We start from the raw sequence: 23,720 nt of genomic DNA on the forward strand, positions 1-23,720 counted from the left end.
GTCAGACTCCCAGCTCTCCTGTCCTCCTCCTCTCCTCTACACTCCTCTCACTCTAAATCCACTCCACATTTCAAGCCCATAAGCGTTTCTGCTTATTTTTAAGTATCTGTGATTAGCTGGTATTTTCCTGCCATGTAACAGTTCCTGCAGGCTTCTATACACAATGTTTTCATGTCCCAAGAATTTCTGGTGACTTAAAAGATTTGGGGCACTCCTGGGTCCCAGGCGAAATAAATATTTTGAGCTGTATTAACAAGGATATTTCAGTTGTTTTCTGTCAAGCTTATCGTGTGTGTGTGTGTTTGTGTGTGTGCATGTGTGCATGCATGCTTGTGTGTCTTTCCACCTTTCTGTCTGTGTATGTATGTGTGAGTGTGTGCCAGTATACGTGTGTGTGTGTGTGTTTCCATGGCTTCATCACACTCATCTGACCCTGTAAAAGAACAACCACTAATACTGAGAATACTGGGCTGATGAACTCCCAATAAATACAAAAGGATAATATGCCATTTTGTATTGTTGATATCATAATATATAATATCACATAATTTTGTTGTTTAATAGACAGTATATACCTTATTTATATAACTAGCAATCACCAGGGAAACCAGGGGTTCCTGTTTGAGACGTTTTATACTGCAGTGAGCTGTACAGTGATTGGCCCAAACTGAGTTCTCTACTGTGATTGGTCCATACTGTGTTTTTGCAGAGGCAGGTTTGTCAATTTTGTGACCCCAATCAAATCTCAGATTAGGGGCCCCTCTTTCTCTACCTAACATGACCATTTCAGCGTCACAAACAAGGGTGGATTCATTTAGAGGTCTTCTCTATATGCACACCCTCCCCCTTCCCTCCCCCAGGGAGATCCACTATCAAAACTACACTCTGCTGCAGCTGGAGGAGGAGTTCTCCAGGGGGCGTGGCCTGGACGTGGGGGCGCGGTCCTGGAAGGGCGGGAACGTCCTGCTCTTCTTCTGTGACGTCGACATCTACTTCACCACTGACTTCCTGAACACCTGCCGCCTCAACACCCAGCCAGGTATGGGGGTGGGGGTGGGGGGAGGAGTGGAGGAAGGAGGAAGGGAGGAGGGAGAGGGGACAGGTGGAGGACATCATGGACTTCTCCTCCATCTGTCTATAAGAGTCTGTTGGGCTTTGGGACATTGACTGTGAAAAACACTATGCAAATACGATGTTATTTCATCTGATTGACCTCCACCTCCCCCTCCCCAGGTAAGAGGGTGTTCTACCCAGTATTGTTCAGCCAGTACAACCCCTCGCTGATCTACGGGGGTCGAGATCACATCCCCCCTGTGGACCAGCAGTTGGTGAGTTTACCCCCCCCCCCCGCACACGCACAAACACACACACACACACACATCCAGAGTAACGTTTTGACTCACATTATAATGAAAATGTACTTCCTCAGGTTATCAAAAAAGACACAGGATTCTGGAGAGACTTTGGCTTTGGCATGACCTGTCAGTATAGATCTGACTTCATCAATATAGGTACACACACTCCTACACCACTTTCAACACAGACACACACACTCTTACACCCCTGTCAACACAGACACACACACTCTTACACCCCTGTCAACACAGACACCCACACACACTCCAATACCACAATCAACATAGGTACACACACTCTTGTACTACTCTCAACACAGACACACACACACTCTACAGCACAGTTCTACACCTCTCATGTCATGCTGGCTATGATCACAGCCTTCTTCTGTCAATGTTTCCATGTTTTCCAAGCCATGGATGAACTCAGAGCTGTAAACCACTAGTCTGGAAACCTTGTTAGTGAACACACAGACACGCACACTTGAGACAGAGAGGTAGTTGAAAGGAGTGCCGTATTTTCATCTTAGTGTCTGCAGTGGGGATATGCATTATTCAGGCTGTAGCCCAATAAGTAAACACATCAACATCTGGATGGGTTGTGCTTTCCTGTTTATATCTGAGAGCTTCAGATGACCCTGGAGTCCCAGCACAGGAGAGGGGAAGGGAGAAGGCAGGGTGGGAGAGGAGAGAGAGAGACTGTGACAGAGAAAGAGAGAGAGAAAAAGACAGAGAGATAAAGCAGGAAGTGTGAGAGAGAGAGAACAGTATAAGAGTGAGAGAGAGTTCGAGGGAGAGAGAGAGTGTGAGAGAGTGAGCGGGATAAGAGAGAGAGTAGGAGACAGGGAAAGGTCGTGGAGGCAGCTTAGTGTGGCGTGTGATGCTGTGTAGGCCAGCCTGGTGTGTACTAGGTCTGATCTCAGAGGATGCCCAGCAACATGTCTCAGCGGATTAGTTGAGGCATGTGTATTCTGTACTGTACAACAATACCTCACCATTCCTGACCACTTATGTCATAACACGTCACATATTATACACAAAGTCTGACACAACATCTAACACAAAACCACATCATCTTTCAAATGCATGACATCTTGAAGTACTTATTCGAATACCGTGTAATTATTAGAATACTCAAACTACCCCCCCCAGGTGGGTTTGACCTGGACATCAAAGGCTGGGGCGGGGAGGACGTCCATCTGTACAGGAAGTATCTCCACAGCAACCTGCTGGTGGTGCGCTCACCATCACGCGGCCTCTTCCACCTGTGGCATGAGAAGCAGTGTGCGGACGAGCTGGCCCCGGAGCAGTACCGCATGTGCATGCAGTCCAAGGCCATGAACGAGGCGTCGCACGGCCAGCTGGGCATGCTGCTCTTCAGACAGGAGATAGAGGCTCACCTCCGCAAGCAGAAACCCAGGGGCAGCTCCAAGAAGACCTGAGGGGGAGAGGGAGCAGGGGAGGGCCTATTTAGAGGCACTGCAGACTGAACCAGACTGACTGACCCAGGCTGACTGACCCAGGTCTACTCAGACAGACTGCTTCAATGGCAAAAGAAAGCCACAAAAAGACATGTGTTGTATCAATAAACGTTAAACATGGGAACGTGAGGAAAGGCCAGAAGATATGGGATTTTCTTTGATTTGTGAAGTTGGTGCTGTGGATAACCTGCAGTGAACTATCGCCATCTAGTGGACAGATAAGGAACACTGGGAGTCTGAAAGAGCTGATGGACTGAATATGCAATGAACTCACATGTTGTGAAGTCACTTTCCAACCCTGAACAGGTTATTTTGTGTTGAACTTTCTGCAAATAATATTAGAATGTCATCAGTTATATATATAGATATATATTATCAAACCCTTCCATCCCACAGTTCGTGGGCAGTGTTACAGAGACCAGTGAGACAGTCACAGTTGAAAAGTTTACTTTGATATTTTACTGTTGGACTGAATTAGCTGCTTTGAAATTCAACCAGAAGAATTATGACGACGACTTCACCCGAAGTCTGAATGATTTGAAGAGAAGTCTAAATAACTTGACGAAAAGTATGAATGACTTGGAGCATTATTATCTTTCCCACAAGATGAATGAGAGAGCAGTAAGATGCAAGTGTTCACCTTTAGGTGCGCCTATCCTAAAAGGATAGGATAAAAGTTGAAGAGATTTTATTATTTAAAAGCCCTTCATCTTATTGTTGGTGCTTGGACTGATTATAGGGTGTTAAAAGGCCAAAGATTTTACGAAACAAACATTTAGCACTTTCAGTGTATATATCAACTTTGTTATTGTACATGATTGGATGTTACATTTCTTGTTACAATTACATTGGCTACTTGTTTTCCCCCATTGTCATTATTATTGTCGCGTCTAATATATACAGTATTTATATAAATATATATTAGAATTTTTTATATTTATATTTATAAATACATATATGTTATGCAAAAAGATACTAAATATGTATAAATATACATGAATATGTATAAATGCAGTTTGTGTGTGGGATGTTTGAACCATTGAACTAACAATGGTTTGCTTAAATTTTTTTCCCTATCTTAACATTGGTAATGATTAGGACCTTATTAAGTTGTCAGTGGACTTAGTTCAGGTTTAACCTGTAGAGGGGTGCCAAGGAGGATGACAAGGAACCTGGAGGTCACAGTCAAAGAACTACAGAGCTGTCTGGATGAGGCAGAGAACCTGGACATCAAGGGTGGCAAGAAGCAGCTCCAGAAACTGTCCAGGGTACGTTTGTTTTTTACTTTTAGAAATATGTTTCCTTCATGTGTTTTTTTCACAGTTTTCACACAGTTGAAATAACACATTACAAAGCGAAAACATTTACCAGTTTTAATCATCAGTGTGTGTCAAACATTCACCCCAAGCGATCAGTTGCCCTTCATTGACACCAGGTGGTAGGCTAGTATAAGCCTTCCAGTTTGTCCTGCAATGACTACTGTTTGCCTGCAGAGAGCTGCATTTTGTAGCATTTCTGTGGTCCTTCCGATCAACATTATTGTTCAGTCAAAAGTTCAGTTTCTAGGATTGTGATATTTCCGTTTATCTAAGAGGTTGCGTTATATTTTCCGTTAACTATGGCGTAATATTGCTTGTTAACCCTCCTATTGCGTGTGGGTCACGCGTGGGTTTTACCCACGGATGTTTAGGTGCATGAAAAACACCTTAAATTTTTTGGTAAAACAAGGGTTCATTAATGCCTCCACAGCGGTCTACTGAATACAATTAAACAAAATTTCATTAGTTTTCTTTTTTTTAAATACCTATAAAAAAAGGTCACATCTGTGGTGTTGTCTGTAGTAATTATGGGTGGTTTAAGCATGGAAATAAACAGTAAATGTTGCCAAATCATCATAAATAACTAAAAGGTCAACAAAACATAAATAGTATGAATAAAAACCTACAATAATAGTATATTAATATTGTGTAAAAGTATTCAAATTATGTTTCAAGCCACTAAATTGTATTGGCTTGAATTCAATTGTAGCATGCAGCAAATAATCCCCCACACACACACCCATCCCACTCACATCCTCCTGTGTTGTCTGGATGTACTATCTATCTGGGGGGATTGTTTCTCTAATTGCTCCCTGCCTCATAGTCTATTTATGTTACACCTAGATACATCCACTCTGCCAAAGTCAAACTTATTTCCATGTCTATGGTTATCAATTAATGCTAAAATCGTATGTGTCTTGACTGAACTGCAGTTGTCAACATGAGCAAAGGATATCTCACAGCCTATAGAAAGATCCTTATTGACATGACCAACATGGAGCGAAGACTAGTGTTTGTGAAAAATCAGAGGGAGATTAATTGCCACATTGCCACATGCCATTTCAATGCTTACCTGGTGTACCTTCCTGGGGTATACACATCAAACAATGAGGCCAATTATTTTTTGAGAATTACATTGTTTATTATTACCCTGTTCTCATGGTCTTATAAATAATTTCCCTGTTCTGTACATCATAACCAAATAAAATAGATTAATTGTGCCTTTTTTGTACATAAAACGTGCACATGCTAATAAATTCAAGTAATATATAGGCTATTTAATTATGGATATGGATGGCTAATATATTACTTGGCAGATGAAAAATTTAATTGGATGATATTTTTAGCTTTAATTCAGTGCTTGTCAATGTATTAAAACACGGGTCAAATTTGACCCGCGAACACCAAGGTTGTACACTTTTTAGGAGGGTTAAACAGTCAACAGTTAAACAAAGTAACATGGGACAAAGGGAAAGTGGATCACTATTGTGACTGCTAATGGGATATATTAAAAGCTGTCCTTTATTTCTTGACGATAAATACATTTAAATTATAGATAAAGGAAACACACAACCATACTATACAGACATTTACACACACGCGCACACACAAAGCACCCATAGTAGGTGGAGCGACCGGCCTGTCGTATGGCCCGGCGCTCTGTTCCGTCAGCTCCTGTCATATTATAATGATCCTCGACCGTAGCACTGTGCACAAACCGATAAAGGCAGTCCTCGTCGATGTCGGCTCTGCCACTCGATAAGAAATGTCAGAAGCCTAGGCGTAATCTCTGTTCAGTTTATTATCCCTGTGTAGACGCTTTTAGTAAACATTTGCAGGCATTTCGCGTTGATTCGTTTACCCCTTTTCAAAGGGATCGGCTTCACATTTCTTGACAGTCGAAAATTAGTGCGTCGACAATAAGTCGCCATTTGCTTTTTAAGTATTTTAAGTGTTTTTGGATATTCATTTTTGATGGACTTTAGTGTTGTTGATTTAATGCGATTTGCTGTTTGCTGAGAACGCACTTTAAGGCGACAACAACAGTGGTAGCTCTAGTAGGAGGAGCAGACACGAGCCTGAGCGGAGTCTACGAGCCGAAGACTAGAAGGAAAGATGTTCGAGACGAGAGGGATACCCTTTATTCTGCTGGACATAGCCTGTCTAGTTCTAGGTATGTGTTTCTTTTAACGGTGTGTATATTCGGTTTGTTTTGGTTGATTTAAAAATAAATAACGCTGGGTATTTTTTGACAGCAAGGGTCACTGAAAAGGATCAGTTAGGCTTCAACTCACAAGGGCAGATAAGATAAAGCGTTCTTCGGATGTTTACTTGGTGATTGGAATGCTATAAAAAAGTATCCACATTTCCAAGCCACGAACCAAGAGTAGCCCTATGTTTTGCATTTCATCAGCTGTCTCGGTCTGTCAAGCAAACACGATATGCAGCGCAGAGCAGACGACTTACGTCGCCAATGACGCCGCACAAATGAGGTGTGCGCGTGTGTTTAAGCAGCATCAGGTTGGCCAACTCCTCGCGTGCGCTACAACTCTGAGAATCAGATTGGAATGCCAGTCAATGGGCAGTTAGAATCCTGTTTCGTAGGGAGGTATAATTCTTCTGTTCAGCCTATCCTTAAGGTGTGGTGGAAACATTTACATCATAATGCATTGTCACCCTACCCTCTAAATAACTCTTACCTTCTTGTCCCTAAATCGCCTTTTCTCACCCTCTCCTACCTACAATTAGGACTGATGTCACCCCTACTTATTCCTCCTCTCCCTCCTCTTTTGAGCATGTTATCCTCCTTTTCCCTGGCTCTTGTGTTGTCTGTGTGTGTGTCTGTGTCTGTGTAATCTAAGGATAATCTAGTTATGATAATGGAACGGTGGAGTGAGTCATAGATATGGCATCCCAGAATGCAGTGCAGCTGTCCAGTGGATTCCATCTCTGGGGGCTACTGCCAGCTTCCTTTCTGGTGAGGAGGAGGAGGGGGTGTCTCTGAGACAGAAGAGGAGGAGGAGGTGGTCCTGAGTGAGGAAAGCCCTACATGTATCTGAAGGCTTAGAACCCTTGTTGGATTCCCTGGGGGACAACATGAGACCCTGTACCATACTTTTCCATGGTGACAGGGCTGTATTTTTGTGTTGACAGGAAGTGAACCAGAAGACATGGGAGACACTTGTAACGCCAGACACCTGCCTCTATTTCTGTCTGGCATTTGGATCACACACACACACACACAGCTGACATTGGATGCAGTATTTAGTGTCATGGACTTTGTTAAACCCAGGCTGCTGTCTCCTACATATGATAATGGTGGTCCAGTATCGTGTGTGTGTGTGTGTGTGTGTTGGGGAGAGAGAGAGGGAAAACAGCACAATAACAGGTCTATCTTCTGTGCACCATGTGGAGAGGGGCCTCAAGCTCCAACATGGACATGAATGAAAAACATTGTCTGTTTCCCATCATGCCTTTCACCTGCTTTAACAAAGGGCTGAGGGACAAGCCAATCAGAGACCAGAAACAGCTGCTCCAAGACTTTGCCCTGTCACAGCCTATTAGCAGGACTGTGCTATCTTTATGGTGTTTTTCCATTTAGGTTGTTAGAACTTGAGCACAGTATTTTCTGTGATCATAGCTCCAGCATAACATGTCCTACTAGAGTAGTATTATATTTGTACAGTTTGCTCATTCTTCATGTAGCGATTATATAATGTTCGGAAAGTTGGTCCTAACCCCCTCAAATGCCCGTCGGTCTCTCTTCTGGAATATCTCTCTTGTAGCCTACTTTTGTGTTGTGAAAAAGCTTATCGTGGTCTTGTATTTTTAACGGCATTCTTCTTCTTCTTAATATTATTAATTTTACTCCAACACTTAAATTCACAGTTTCATGAAAAGAGATTGTAGTCTGGTAGAGAACAATGCTACAGACCATCAACCCTTTGAAGTGTTAGGTTGAACCTTGACCCTTACATGTGTGTTTGATTTCTGACCTCTGACTCCTCTTTCCCTCGGCAGCGGGCATGCCCCTGGCAGCCTTTAACCTGGCTAAGATCCGCCCCTACCAACGGGGCTTCTTCTGTCATGACGACACTATCAGCTACCCGTTTCACCACAGCACCATCACCTCCACGGTCCTCTACACTGTGGGCTTTACGCTGCCCATTAGTTCTGTGAGTAGCAAACTAGCCAGCTAGCATGGCTAGCCAACAACCAGCCAAGGAAAACAAACAAAAAAATTATAAAACTTGTCACTCATTGACCAATAGCTAACATATTTCATGATAATCAACGCATGAACAGCTGCTGCCTAACAAGGCTCAATCAGCAGGGCTCCTTCCGATTGGTTTGAGCCTTGGTTGAAATGTCCTGACATATAGAAGGATGTCTACTGAGTTTAAGTGTTCACAGCACTACACAACATTAACCACACAACACTGAACCACATACCACCAACAAACAATGAGATGCCACATCAGCGCTGCACGCGATAAAGCCACAACGTCAAAGGAAAGAGGATTTATAGATAGCGACCACCACTTTGACCTTTTATACCTGATGTATCTCACATATCTCGCCTCTGCTTTTTCAGGGTTGCTCAGTGTGTATGTGTGTGTGACTGTGTGAATATCTTAGAGGGGGTTAGGGTTATGGTCGGATCTTACTAAATCTGGTCTCCTCCCACTTAGCCAGGAACTGAGGAGGAGAAAGGAAGTACATACACAGTCATCTCTTTGTCCCTAAATAGCTGAAACACTTCTCTGGAACATAATAATTTGATACAGATTCCATTTAAAAGAATGACAGAGACAGCAGCAGTTCTGGCACACTATGTTCTCTCTCTCTCTCTGTGTGTGTGTGTGTCTGTGTGTGTGTGTGGTGGAAGAGCCAGAGATCTGACTTCTATTCAGGGTTGAGGGCTGAAATCTAGCCTCTGTGTGTGCTGTATTGATGACAGTTTTCAAAAATCTCGCTTGACAGACCAACAGAAGAGGCAAGGAGGTAGACAGAAGGAAACAGTCTTGCTGCTAGTCGCTTCTTGTCTGTGTCCACTGGATGTGTCGCTGACTAATCGACCTCTTGGTAACCTCTAACACGTCGACTCACTAACAAGGTGTTTTGTGCTTCAGCAGGGTCTCTTTACCTGGGAGTTGACCCTCCCCAACCCCCCCCCCCCCCCCCCCCCCACAAGGGACCTTTTAACCCTATCGCCATACTCCGAACATGCTCTCCCTAAGAGCCCCCTCTAACTCCCCTCCCCCCCCCCCCCCCCCCCCCGCAGGCTGGCTGGAGTACATCGCTCGTAAAGGTCAGGGGTCGGCGATGGCCACTGAGCGTGTCTGATGTAACTCATTTTCTGTTTTCTCTCGTTGCCCTTTGCTAGCTGGACTGCCGTTCGCAATACTCACACTGCAACACGATCCGTTCAGGCGGGGTTTTTTCTGTAACGATGATTCCATCAAGTACCCACTGAAGGACGACACCATCACTTATCAGTTGTTAGGGGGCGTCATGATCCCAGTCACTGTACTCACTGTAAGTCCCCTCTTCTTCTCTTAACGCACCACCCTCCGCCGCCCACAACCACTTTTTTAATCCTCCCTGCCCCCCCCCCCCCCCCCCCCCCCCCCTTCATCGCTGTCTGTCGTTCTGGGGCTTCCCCTTTTCTGTGTGTCATATAAACATCCCTATCGATCTGACACGTTTTTTTTTTAACTGCCTCCACCATGATATCACTCTGTATGATCATTCAAGTGCTTATAGAGTTTTGCATCCATTCAAACATTTACTGCCTCACTGGTAACCGTCCTGTGCCTGCTGGAACAGGCACATTTGTATCCTGAAACAGATGACCTCTCTATCTGCGGGATGTACTGTAACAGCCAGCCAGTCAGCCAGCCACACAGCCAGTCAGCCAGCCACACAGCCAGTCAGCCAGCCACACAGCCAGAGTCAGACACCCATATACGCATCCAACCAGCCATTCTGTCAGCTAGCCATTCAACCATGCGTGTTTGGCATTATGTGTGTGTTGAAGAACGTGTGTGTAAGAGAAAGCAGGATGTGAGCTCTGTGAAGAGGAGAGAATCCCACTTCCTAGATTCTATACTGACATATAAAAGCTATTTGAAAACTGACATGCACATCTTTGCTTTGCACATAGTCTTGTCTCGTAGAACCCAGACATCCAGAAAACTTGGAGAACATTACATCTCAAGTTCCCAGAGACTGAAGGATCTGGTTTGGTTGGTGTCTGTAGGGTGGCAGGGGACCAGAGCTTTGTGTAGCACTGTTAATCCCTAAGTCCTAGCACTAACCATAGTCCTAGCCTTAACCCTAGTACTACGCTAACTCAAATTGTAGTCCATCATCTTTTTCAGATGCTTCCCCTCTGTCTATCTCGCTCTGTTACACACACATACACACACACACACAAACACACACACACACGCCTGTTTAGAAGTACACAAACGTTATTGGAACTGACTGTTCTCCTATATGTCAGGATATTTCACCTAAAACTCTTTTTATTATCTACTACTGTTAGTCAATGTAATGTGAATGACTGATACAACAAATATTGTGTGTAGGTGATTGTGTAGGTCAGACAGACCTGTACACTAATTCCTGTCTCCTCTCTCCCTCCCTCCTCCTCTCACCCTTGTCCTCCATGGGTGCAGATGATCGCTGGGGAGTGCCTCTCAGTCCATCTGAAGCGCATCCAGTCCAAGTCCTCTTTCAGCAACAGCTACATGGCCTGTCTCTATAAGGCCATCGGAACTTTCCTGTTCGGGGCGGCCATGAGCCAATCACTGACTGACATCGCCAAATACTCCATTGGTCGGCTGCGCCCTCACTTTCTGGATGTGTGCAAGCCTGATTGGAACCTGAAAAATTGCACTGCGGGGGTTTACATTGAGGACTTTACCTGCACTGGAGACCAGAGGCTGTCCAATGAGGGCAGGTGGGTTCAGTTTCCGTGGAAACTAAGGACTAGGACTGTGTTGGGGTGGCCTGGGTGGGGGTGGCCTGTGGGAGTCTCCCTGTTTCTCCCTAGCTTCTGAAGGTCATGTTTACCTGGGTGGGTGCTGCACACCCTGCCTGGAACTCATTAGTAGATCAAAGTTGTGGTGAAAAGAGCTGGTCAGAATAACCTCAGGATTTTGCTGTGTGAGCTTGTTAGAGCTTAATGTGTGGGTGTGTACCTGCAGACCGGTGTTCAGATCAATAACAAGTCTCTCCATATGGAATGCACCATTGTATAAAATGACTGCATACGTGGTTTAAGTGGTAGGCATGGTGACTCGCCAAGAAACCAGTTGCATCATGTTTTGAAATTTAATATAGTGAGCTGACATTCACTGACATGCAGTTCCACGTCTTAAATGCTATCATCGTAATGTTAGAGATGAAGTAGATGTGTATGATAGACTAGCGTGGTCAGGAGGTGAGGAGTGTCTGGTCTGGTAGCTGGGTTATCAGCATTTTGGAGGGTTCCTAAATAGAACCCTTCTAGAATGTCTTCCTAACCCATGAAATAATGCCATCCCGCACTGTGTGTGCGTAAGAGAGAGAGGTTGTGTTTGTTATCAGTCATCTCAGTCCGGATGCCCCGTCAGGCCAGTGTAGTGCTGCCTGTATAAACAGGAAGCCCCAGGGGCCCGCAGGATAGGGAGGACCCACCCTTTCAAACCAGCGCTGTCCTAACATCCCATTTCCCCTAGCCCTGGCAACTCTCACACACACACTCACACACACACACTCACACACACACTCTCACACACAGACCAGGGTCCCAACAGTCATGGAAAAACCTCGATAGTCAGGGGAAAAAACATTGACCTGAAAATACTTTATTCGATTATTATTGTTTCTACTGTCCATAATGATGAAATTGACTGTCGGCTGTACGGGTGGTACATTTAACCAGTTATTTTTGCACTTCATCTTCTGAAACATTATCAGGACAGGGCTCAGCATTAAGATTTCCCAGATTTGATGTTGGGTTTAGATCGGATGTTGGGAGATATATTTAGTGAATAGCAATTACATGAATCCCCTTAAATATGCGTGTCATCAATTGCTTGTATTTGTTGGAGATGGTTTTTGTTATGTTGCACATTATTCATGTTAATTAAAAGCATTGACTTAACTTCAAACAGGAAAATATCTTGCAACATAGAAACTGTTAGTTTGAACTGAACCTGGAAAATTATGAACAATCTGCCCATGCCATGATTCTGTCAGTTGACCGTACCCATTTCCTGTGTGTAGTCACCCATTTGTGCAGTGAGAACAATTGGTCTAATATATCTTGCCAGGCCCAAGCAGAGGACAGAAGAAATCTGTCTAGCTCTCTACAGCCACCTTAGCATCTCATGTCCAATGGTTGTTTCCCTCCAACCTACAGCTATCCCATAATGCCTCTCTCTGTCGGTTGCAGGTTGTCCTTCTACTCAGGCCATTCCTCCTTCTCCATGTACTGCATGCTCTTCTTGGCTGTAAGTACTGCCTCCTCAACGACACTAGAACAGCAGAATAGCACATACTGACACTAGATCAGCAGGTAAGACAGTATTAGACACACAAATACTAGAACAGCACTGGATATGCTAACACTAGAACAGCATATAGCGCAGTGCTTGCAGGTGTAAATATGTGTGTGGGGACAGAAGAGTAGAGGATGTGGTTTGGGATCTGCAGCCACTGCAAAACACTCCTAGGAAACAAGCCCACCACAGAAGGCCTAATCCTCTCTGATGTCACTAAGAGGGGGTTAAAGAATAACTACATTTGTCCCCCCCTTAGTTGTTTAGCTTGAAGTGAAAATGTAACTGAAAATGTTGAACACACTTGACACTGTTCTGTACACACCCAAGACATGCGTCCAAACTCCTCTTCACACAGCTCCATTTTCATCCCCTCCCCACAGCTTTACCTCCAGGCCAGGCTGCAAGCTGATTGGGCGAGGCTCCTGCGGCCCACCATCCAGTTCTTCCTGATTGCGGCTTCCGTGTACACGGGGCTGTCCCGGGTGTCGGACTACAAGCACCACTGGAGCGATGTGCTCACTGGACTGGTGCAGGGGGCACTCATGGCCATCCTGGTGGTCAGTACACCTACCTTCCCCTCCTCATCTGTCAATCCTCTCTATAGTCTACATGTTTAGAAGTAGGTCCAGTTTGTGTTGCGGTTGGAGGGCTTGGATCTCCTCAAGCAGCTCAGTTGAAGGAAGGAAATCTTTTTTCCCCCCCCTCCACAGGTCTTCTGCGTGTCGGACTTCTTCAGGAAGAGAGTGGAGCCTCAGAAGGAGCTGGAGATTCCCCACGCCACGCTCCAGGAGACACCAACCAATGGAAACCACTTTGAAAGTCCTAACTAAGCTATGATTGACTGGGAGGGAGGAACCATTTATGGCATGCAGCTGCTGTGCCAGTGGGAAGATTTTTACTGCATGCACCCACTAAGGGCTTGGACCACTGGGGGAGGGAGGGAGGGAGGTGAAGGGTGGGTGTACCTCTCCGGGGACCTGTGAATGTAATGCTACTTTTTGCTTTTGTCTTTTATATGGGGAGGGGCAATGGGTAAATCAATCTCTGGTCTGGGGACAGATTCTAGAGTAGTGAGCAGTTAATATTAGCCACAGTAGCTTCCTCCCTTTGAGACAACCCATCACATCTAGGTTGTAGCAACTTCAGCTCAGATTCCACATCCATGGTAAACTGACCCCAGACCAGATCTCAGACAACCTTTCTCCTGCAGGTCTTTGTGTATACTCAGCTCCATTCTGTCTCCCTCACAAACTCCTGACCTGCAAACTCCCCCCCCCAGTTCCTTTGCATGGGACTGACTGGTAGAGATTAGACCCCTAATGTCCAGTCTGACTCCACCCCCCAGCCTTGTCTGGACAGGCCCTGGCTGCTCCAGGTGAGGAGGTAGGAACAGGATGGAACTGGTTCCCTGGTTGCCTTGGCTGAATGCTGCTACTGCCAGCTGTGTCCTGTGTAAGCTAACCCACCATGACAAGCCACACCCAAATAACCACAACTCAGATATACTTTACTTCATCTGCATGGGTAAAGAAATCACTATACAGACTTTTTTATTAAAATGTTAAAATTATGTACATGTTTGTGATGTTTGATGCTTTCTGGACGAAGAACAAAGTGGACAAAGCCATTGATGCTCTTGAACATAAACAAATTAAAAACTGAAAATAAATGTAGTTCAGTTTGTTTTTTTCTGAGACCAGAGGAACATTCAACCAACCAATAAAGAGTATCCCTTAACAACACAAATCACAGACTTGCAGAGTCCATCCAAGAGGCAGGCCAGCATGAGAAATCCAATCACAAGTAGAGGCTGGCAGCAAATACGATATCCCTCTTGATCTTGGTTATACCTGTAGAGAAACAGGAAACATGACACTCCCACAGTGATCTCTTTCTAGACCCTCAGTACTGACCCGTCAGTGATCTCTCCCTAGACCCTCAGTACTGACCCGTCAGTGATCTCTCCCTAGACCCTCAGTACTGACCCGTCAGTGATCTCTCCCTAGACCCTCAGTACTGACCCATCAGTGATCTTACCTTCAGAAAACTTGTTCTCCAGCTCTGTATTGCCGATGGCCTTGGCAGCCTGACACATTTGCCTCAGCAGCTCCTCCAGACGACGCATACACCGGATTATACTGCCTAAACATCACATATACACACACTCAGATTATACTGCCTAAACATCCCATATACACACACTCAGATTATACTGCCTAAACATCCCATATATACACACACACACACACACACACACAGATTATACTGCCTAAACATCCCATATACACACACTCAGATTATACTGCCTAAACATCCCATATACACACACACACACTCAGATTATACTGCCTGCAGATCACATATACCCACACACACACAGATTATACTGCTTGCAAATTACATTACACACACTCATGTAAAAGGTAAGTGGTTGCTAGCCTACCTTCGAAGACGTCGGTCATCTTGCAGATCTGGGCGAAGCTGGAGCCGTTGGCCCAGGTGTACACCACGTCCATCAGGTGAGGGCGGAACTGGTTGAGGTACGTGTCCTCGTCCACATCCAGCTTGGCCTCCGCAGACACCTTGGCTATACGCTTGGCACACTCCTGACAACCAACGGGAACAGACCAGGATGTGTCAGGTGGTCAGAAGGGGTAGTGTGGTGATGAGGGCGAGGTCATGGTGGTGTCGGGGTTTACCTGCATCTGTCTCAGTGGGCCGGCCAGCTGCTCTGTCAGCTTGGGCATCTCTTGGGCCTGGGGAAGATCTACCGTTAGTCTGAATCAACGAGATCCTACTCCTGACGTCCAATCACAGTGCTCCAGCGAGAAAGTGTGTGTGTGTGTGTGTGTGTGTCTTACGTTCTCCTGGAACACAAAGCAGCTGAGCAGAGCGGTGGCCTGTTCAGCCGTCAGGTCGTTGAAGAGGCCGTTAAACACCATCTCAGTCAGGAGGAGCTCATCAGCGCTGGGGAGAAAACACACACACACAGTCAGGTTTACAGGACTCCAACCCCTGGTTAGGACTGCCCCACCAGGAGCGCCCGGTCCAAGAGGGCCGTCCTGACCTGCTGATCTCGCACGCCACGCGGCCCTTCATCTCGATGACATCAGAGGACGTGGCGAAGCCCAGGCGGCGGAGGACGCGCTTCCGGCACTTGAGCTCGTCCATCTGCAGCACCGTCCTGGCCTTCTTCAGGTCCCGCTTGGCCCCCTTGATGTCCCCGGCAATCTGAGACACACACACACACACACACACGCGTGATGCGTCTGACATAACAACAGGCACTCTGGGTGTGTGTGTTTGCATTTGGTTGTCTAGCCCATAAACACATCTATGCACACTGTCCCTGGGTAAGACAATTATCCACTTTAACGCTCATTAGAACAGTCTTCCGAGGCCGGTCTACCAACCCGACAGAGACGTGAGCGCGCGCCGACACGCGCTCACACAATCGCTACAAAGACAGCCTGTGTGTTGTCTGAATAAAGATGACGTCGCTCACCCATAGACACTTGTCACCTGACTTTACGATGGGTGAAGCTTGGAGGCTCACTGCTTGTAGAAAACAACTGTTTACTATGTGTGTGTGTGTGTGTGTGTGTTGAGGAGGGTGGATTAGCAAATCCCAGATGACAGATAGAAGAGGTTTTTATAGAACAGGTGCTAATCCCATGTCAGCACCAATCAAATTAAGCAATCTGGTTAACGGAGATTAGCTGATGCTGCTCGCTGTCAGAGAGAACACACACACACGCAAAGCTTCCAGTGGTCTCAAATGTGATACTCTGGGGAAGCCAGGCAGGAAGTAACACACCCTACTTCCTGTGTTTATGCTCTCTATGCCAGGTGTAGAACCTGCCAACAAGAAGTGACCTTAGAGGTCTATAAACAATGGATCACATTTGCATTCCCACAACTGGTGCATAGTGATAAGATGTATGTATGGACGCACGCTCACACACACACACACACTTCTCCACCCACCAGAGCCTTCCTCTCACAGAGGGAGTACACCGCCTCCAGGGAGGGGTCACTGTGGAGGGGGTGGGAGTACATCCTGTGTTCGAAGGCCTCCACCTTCTGGATGACCTTCTTGAGGGCGGGGTCCTTGATGCCCATGTCATCGACCGGGTCCAGCAGGGGCACGCCGTCAGGGAAACGCTTCTGTACCTCCTGTGCATGCGGACACACGCACACAATGTAGTGAGGGCATTGCTATTTTGGAGGGACCTAATGGTGTGTGTGTGTGTGTGTGTGAGCGCGCGTGGGTGGGAGGGAGGGGTACCTGTATGGACCGGAGCATGCTCTGCCGGTTGTCATGGGGACGCAGGTCTTTGGGGATGTAGAGACGGACGGAGCTGATGGATGTGAGGAGGTGGAGCATCACTGGCACCACCTGACCAGGAACAAGGAAGTGCACAGATTGAAAAACGCAATGCCGAGTCATGGCAGCACAGGGGGGAGGAGGAAGAGGGATGGACTCTGCTGGGACAGCCCCACCTGCATCTCGCCCTTCTCCCCCGGCCCGGCGGGCTTGGCAGCCTCCGTGGAGGCGTTCTTCACACTCTCCTTGCTGCAATGGACCAGAACCTCCACCACATACAGAGTGTCCTGCTCTGGCGAGACCACCTGGACACACACACACACAGACACACACTGAATCTCATGCCCTTCACCGTGTGTAATACTAGAAGAAAGATGTGTTCCATTGGCCACCTTGACGTTGGTCTTCTTGGAGAAGTTGACCACCACACCCCAGCCAAAGTCTGCATCATCCTTCTTCACCTGAGGAACAAGCACAAGATCTCTCATCTACAACATCTCATCGAACCCGGGGGTTATCATGTATGGGTCACATGTTAGTTTGCACGCTACCTTGACCAGGCGACCAGGCTGCAGGAAGGGCAGGCAGTATTTGGGTTTATGGACAAACTCTTCAATCTCCTTGGCCAGTTTGGCCAGCTGCTGGCGGATCTTATAGTAGGTCACCACACTCTCCTCGTTGGGGATCTGGATGGCATTGTACTGCTCCTCCAGGCTACTCATTTCTGCACACGTCAACAACAACAACACCACATTAACACATGACCCGATCCGTTCATGCCTGACACTGTAGCAACACTCCAACACACCACTTTCTCTATTGTGAACTTGGTGGCCCCCACTCTGGACTAGGACGCCTCATGTAGTATGTAGTATGTGGAGGGTAGTATGTAGGATGTGGAGGGTAGTATGTAGTGTGTGGAGGGTAGGGTGTAGTATGTAGTGTGTGGAGGGTAGGGTGTAGTATGTGGAGGGTAGTATGTAGTGTGTGGAGGGTAGGGTGTAGTATGTGGAGGGTAGTATGTAGTGTGTGGAGGGTAGGGTGTAGTATGTGGAGGGTAGTATGTAGTGTGTGGAGGGTAGGGTGTAGTATGTGGAGGGTAGTATGTAGTGTGTGGAGAGATGCATGTACGTACTCTCTACCACCCCAGGCACAGCGCGGTAGTGCTGGAACTGGTAGAAGGACTTTTCCAGCATGTACTCGGGGTTGATCTCCTCCACCCTCAGCAGGTTGAGGACCATGTTGTAGGTGAGATGGAAGGCACTGTTCAGAGGGTCTGCTGCACCCTGGAGGGACAGTGGGGGGGGAGCATGTTGGGAATACACCATGACACTGGGGTTGAAGGATGCTTGTTTGCACTGAAGGGACTTTCAAACTAAGTGGATGGAGATTTTACAGGCCAGGAGAAGTGTGTTCCTGTTGACCCAAGTGTTCATGGACACACACACACACACACACACACACATCCTACCTTGAGCAGTTCTTTGCCCTTGGCTGGGTTCATCTTCTCATCCACCATGAAGATGACGATGCCCCTCTCGTCCATGCCTCTCCTACCTGCTCTCCCGGACATCTGGATGTACTCCCCAGACGTGATCTGCGCACACACACACACACACACACACACACACACACACAGCGTTCCGTCTTAAATCACATAGGGTACTAAAATACTGCTGTGACTGTAAATCCTGCTGTGTTAGCTGCAGGCACGTTCCTCTGGGCGGGAATATGGCTGAACACGCAGAACTAGGGAACATTCCAGTGTGTGTGTATGTAAGAGTGAGATTTTGATCAACAGCCTCCTTGCTCAAACTCCACTTGGCTGTTTATCTGACGTCAGAGCAAGAGTCCACGGCCTTATAAAGCCTTGCACACACATGACAGCGTGCACACACACGCAGGTGCGCTAATGGCAGGCACAGTTACCCAGCGGAAGTCTTTGCCGTCGAACTTGCGTGCGCTGGTGAAGAGCACAGTGCGGGCCGGCATGTTGATCCCCATGGCGAAGGTCTCCGTGGCGAACAGGGCCTGAGCAGGGAGACAACACTGTTAAGAGTACCTCATATACAGGGTCAAAGGTCATGTCTATCCCAAGATGGGGTCCTAACCAGGCATGGTTAGACCAGTTAGGGTGAAATTCAGCTAGCAAGTAGACATAGGCCAGGTAGGGTCAAAGCAGGTATTGGGTCAGCAGGCAGCAGCCTCACCTTGATCAGGCCTTCAGAGAACAGGATCTCAATGGTCTCCTTCAGGATGGGCAGCAGACCTCCATGATGGATCCCAATCCCTCTTTTCAGCAGTGGCAGGACATGCTCCACCTGCAGACACACAGTACAGCTGGGAATATACATGGAGGGTGGAAACAGATCCTTAATAGTTAACATGGTCTTGTTACCGTGTGTGTGTGTGTGTGTGTGTGTGTGTGTGTGTGTGTGTGTGGTTTACGTTTACAGCTAAGGGTAGTTAAACATTAAGAAAATGGACCTTGTGAGGACATTGTCTTGGGCCTTACCAATTCAGGTGCTATTTCTAGTTAGGTTGGGGGGTTTAAGGTTACAATTGCAGTCAGGGTTAGCACGATATTGAATGAGAGTGAATTTTAGGTCCTCACAAGGATAGTAAGACAAACCCATGTGTGAGGGGGGTTGGCTGGGGGGGGGGGCATACCTGAGGTAGCTTCTTGTCTTCATCAGACAGACAGTCCACAGCGTTGTTGAACACCTCCTCCACCAGCTTCTTCTCATCCTCTGAAATGTAAAAATGGCAACGTTTCCTTCCCGTGTGTGTTTAATATCCTGGCTCTCTGTTCTCTAAACACTTCAGAAGCTGTATCATAACAGAAGGAGGAAAGATGACGCCCCCCCATCCTCCTCCCTCTTCTAATCCCTAACCCCTTCTCCTTTCATGGATAACGTAATAGTAATGATGATAATAATAATAATACATTTATTTAGCGCTTTTATCCAAATCCCCCCTCCCCCCCCCCCCCCCCCCCTCGGCTGAACAAGCATGCTCTTCATCTGGAGATGTTTGTGAACAGCTGACCTGCAGCAGAACAACCGCCATATTCAGTCTGTCTGCCGCCTGTTTGGACATGTAGCTAATCACATCACACACAACAGTGTGAAGCGTGGTGAGAAATGTGTGGCGTCAACACAAGCAGCAAAAACTCAGTTAACTCTTCCAGCTCAGGCCAGAGGCATGTGGGAGTGTGTGTGTGTGGGAGTGTGTGTGTGTGGGAGTGTGTGTGTGTGGGAGTGTGTGTGTGTCGCTTACCTGTGTTGAAGTCCAGCTTGGACACTTGCAGTGCGTAGGCCTCACACTCCTTCTTGCTGAAGCTGAAGATGATTACCGGCTGGAAGTTCCTCTCCATGATCATCTTCACTATCTTGAACACATTGGAGGGTCCTGAGAGACAGACACACACACACACACACACACATTGAATTATCGGTACATTAGATGAATTGGTTAATTGGTGACTGACGCCTCCTAGCGTTTGGCTCCCCCTACCTCTGGTTCCTCCTCTGCGCCCCTTGGCATCCCACTTGCCCCCCGCGCTGCTCGCCCCAGAGTCCCCGGCGTCACGCAGCACCTGCATGGCCGTGTTGAAGTTGTCCTCGCGGAACTCCCCCTGACAGACCAGAGTAGACGAGCACAGGTCAAACACGGGTCGGACGAGGACACATGACACTGCACGCCAAACATCCCCCAGACACACACACACGGCATGCTGTCATGAATTTGCACGGGACACCGTGTAATCGATGACAGTCCCTGAACTGGTTTATAACTCAGAGAGAACACTTAGCTGAGTACCATGGCAACACGCTGAGTCACTGTGCACAGATACACGTTAAATAATGGAGGGTTAGTAATCCTGCATTCAGAGTAACCTATCCATGTGTGTGTGTTCGCCTTACGTTCTCGTCAACCACCAGGTGGAGTCCATCGCCCCCTGCAGGGAAGATGTAGTGTTGCAGGGGTGTGGGCCTGTAGTCTGTGTACACCACATGACAGGGCTGCAGGCAGAGGGGACACATGAGAACACTACACAGCTGGAGGGGTTCCAGACAGAACCAGACCCTAACATGAACACAGAGAAACTCTTCATCACTACATAGAGCTCCCTCCCAGCACCTGTTTGTGCAGGTGGCAGATCCACTCAGCAAACTGCTTGGCGTTGGGGATCGTGGCGGACAGGAAGACATAGTGGACATTGTCAGGAAGCAGGATGATCGTCTCCTCCCACACAACTCCACGCTCTACAGGAAGCGCACACACACACACACACGTTCTTTACACCCGGGCTACATCTTCACCACATCTCAGGCCACGGGGCTCTAAATCACGCCAAACATAAAGGAGTTGCTCTGTGTCCTCGTTCTCCCCAGAGTGTGTGTGAGCGAGTGTGTATTCACACCTGCGTCTCTCATGTAGTGGATCTCATCAAAGATGACCCAGGCGACTTCTCTCATGACCTCGGACCCTCGGTACAACATGCTCCTCAGGATCTGGAACAACAAACAAACAATCAAAAACATATCCTTCAAGCAACACTATAGTGTTGCTTGACTGAGTGTCATTAGGTCAGTCCAGTTCACAGCTCATGGAGCTGTAGTCACAGCTGGGTCTCGTCACGTAGGGCGGCGCTTATACAGCCCACCTGGATGCAGCCGTCAATCATACCTCCGTTGTCATGACGAGGCAGGAAGCGGTGGGGTTGATGGTGACGTCGCCGGTCATCAAGCCCACGTCTTGGAACTCTTCGTACATCTCCCGGTACTTCTGGTTACTCAGGGCCTTGATGGGGCTGGTGAAGATGACCCTCTGCTTCTCCCTGAGTGCCAGGGCAATGGCGTACCTGGAGGGGGGAGGGTTTGGCGAGAGGCAGGCAGATATGAGTAAAGCTCCGGACACCAGTGGGTGCGTTCGTGAGAGGCTGGCGTGAGAATGCACGCGGATGTGCTCCACGCGGATGTGCTCCACGCGGATGTGCTCCACGCGGATGTGCTCCACGCGGATGTGCTCCACGCGGATGTGCTCCACGCGGATGTGCTCCACGCGGATGTGCTCCACGCGGATGTGCTCCACGCGGATGTGCTCCACGCGGATGTGCTCCACTCACTCTGCACACACGGTCTTCCCTGCAGAGGTGTGGGCGGAGACCAGGACAGACTGGTTGTTGTCGATGCAGAGGAGAGCCTCGCGCTGGAACGGGTCCAGGATGAAGGGGTACTCCTGTGGGAGAGACTAGAGTCACCTGAGGCTCTACTCAGAGACCAGTCACCTGAGGCTCTACTCAGAGACCAGTCACCTGAAGCTCTACTCAGAGAGACTCTAGTGGGCAGTGTGACCCTGTATAACGACACGGGAAGCAGAGAGCAGGACAGTACAGTGACAGTACCTTGGCAGCTTTTCCCACACGAGGTTTCAGAGGGGTGTACTCCTCATTGTCAGGTAGAGCCACCTGGAGGGGAGAAGAACTGCATGTTCACACAGCAACTCTGAAGGTTCACAGGAGCTGTGTCCTACAGCACATCTACACTGGTGAACTTCAATTCAAAGATCTTATTCAGTCTCGAGTTAAGAATGACTTGACAGCATCCTCCAGAGAGCTTGTAGAGCATGATGTACCTCGTGGTTGCATCCCTCCACAGTCTCAACGGGTTGGACCTTCACCTTGGGCATCAGGTCCGCCAAGCTGGTGGAAAAACAGCCCCTCTCTGGTCAATATTGGTTTCAGAAAGCAGTTACACGTCCAATTAAATACAGACACCACTAAGAACCAGTAGCAGCTTCAGCAGCAAGAATGTTCCAGCTGGAGTGGTAAAGTAGTGAATTACTTACTTGATCTCCTCGGCGGAGACTGTATCCAACTTCGGCTTCTTCCCAAACAACGTTTCTTCCGTTCCATCTGTGTCTGCTTCTCTTTTCATCTGTGGGGAAGACGCATCCTTGTCCCTGGTCCCAAGATTCTCACCTGCTTTCCTGTTAGGAACAAGTTTCATAACAAACCTCAATACAGTATTGTCTTGCCGGGGATGCGGGCCACACCAAATTCATAGATTAAGGTCTTCATCAACCATAACTGTAATATCTACATACACAATCTGCTTAATGTATCATTGTGCATTCACGTCTCCCACAAGTTGGCTAGGTAGCACTGTACGGTAGTTAGCATTAGCAGTTAGCAAGTGTGTAGGCAACGGTCCTCTCAATTCAGTCTGGAATTATTTGTAACGTCTGAGCTCAATTAAATTCCTTTAATGCAATTGCACCATACATACCCCGTTAGCGGTGCTGACTGAGTAGACTTTTTACTACTCGAAGAAGTATGTTCATCATCAAACACGCTGAACAAATCGTCTCCAAACGCGTCCGCCATGCTTGCAAATGACTGGATACAACCAAGGGTTGCCAGATTTGAGTATTTTATCCGATTATTACTCCCATCAATGAGTCATAAACCACCCAAGTGAGCTGTCTTTTTACATTTATAAATGACCAAACAAAAATCAGTCAAGGAATACACGTTTCCCCTTTCTCGTATTCTCTTAATGGGCATCTCAATTTGATTTTGCCAGTGTAGCACAACAAAAATGCCAATCTAACAACTGGGCTAAAAACAAGTTTAATGATAAAGTATCTGGCAACCCAAAAAGCTTCATCCGTCAAAC

At 47.3% G+C, this 23,720-nt stretch overlaps 3 protein-coding genes across 4 annotated transcripts in view; 2 read left to right on the forward strand and 1 right to left on the reverse strand.

The window, feature by feature from the left end:
* The window catches only part of csgalnact1a (chondroitin sulfate N-acetylgalactosaminyltransferase 1a), a 12,208-nt gene extending 8,508 nt beyond the window's left edge, over window positions 1-3,700 (forward strand). The window contains 4 exon segments of the mRNA XM_067250707.1: window positions 861-1,039; window positions 1,234-1,328; window positions 1,430-1,511; window positions 2,508-3,700. Of these exon segments, the coding sequence (XP_067106808.1) occupies window positions 861-1,039; window positions 1,234-1,328; window positions 1,430-1,511; window positions 2,508-2,797 (646 nt within the window). The 3' untranslated portion in view covers window positions 2,798-3,700.
* Window positions 3,701-5,859: 2,159 nt separating this feature from the next.
* Window positions 5,860-14,379, forward strand: plpp1a (phospholipid phosphatase 1a). Of its 2 annotated transcripts, none has more exons than XM_067249884.1 (6): window positions 5,860-6,328; window positions 8,176-8,330; window positions 10,839-11,122; window positions 12,602-12,659; window positions 13,091-13,267; window positions 13,421-14,379. In XM_067249884.1, exons 1-6 carry the CDS (start codon window positions 6,271-6,273, stop codon window positions 13,538-13,540), a joined length of 852 nt encoding a protein of 283 aa, XP_067105985.1. In that variant the 5' UTR covers window positions 5,860-6,270; the 3' UTR covers window positions 13,541-14,379. The 2 variants fall into 2 exon arrangements, with proteins under 2 accessions (XP_067105985.1, XP_067105986.1); XM_067249885.1 differs by lacking the exon at window positions 8,176-8,330 and adding an exon at window positions 9,542-9,693 and having other exon boundaries at window positions 5,872-6,328.
* On the reverse strand, window positions 14,214-23,428 carry mtrex (Mtr4 exosome RNA helicase). Its single transcript, XM_067249883.1, has 27 exons — window positions 23,331-23,428; window positions 22,891-23,031; window positions 22,678-22,744; window positions 22,448-22,510; window positions 22,169-22,281; window positions 21,730-21,904; window positions 21,464-21,554; window positions 21,181-21,305; window positions 20,964-21,062; window positions 20,554-20,674; window positions 20,317-20,448; window positions 19,708-19,787; window positions 19,248-19,358; window positions 18,967-19,068; window positions 18,509-18,634; window positions 18,173-18,323; window positions 17,589-17,761; window positions 17,430-17,498; window positions 17,214-17,342; window positions 16,999-17,109; window positions 16,698-16,886; window positions 15,778-15,941; window positions 15,572-15,677; window positions 15,410-15,466; window positions 15,154-15,316; window positions 14,748-14,852; window positions 14,214-14,560 (listed from the first exon to the last, which is right to left on the reverse strand). Exons 1-27 carry the CDS (start codon window positions 23,426-23,428, stop codon window positions 14,508-14,510), a joined length of 3,114 nt encoding a protein of 1,037 aa, XP_067105984.1. The 3' UTR covers window positions 14,214-14,507.
* Between the last annotated feature and the right edge of the window lie 292 nt (window positions 23,429-23,720).

Source organism: Osmerus mordax, chromosome 14, assembly GCF_038355195.1.
Source record: "Osmerus mordax isolate fOsmMor3 chromosome 14, fOsmMor3.pri, whole genome shotgun sequence".
NCBI classification, from domain to species: Eukaryota; Metazoa; Chordata; class Actinopteri; order Osmeriformes; family Osmeridae; genus Osmerus; species Osmerus mordax.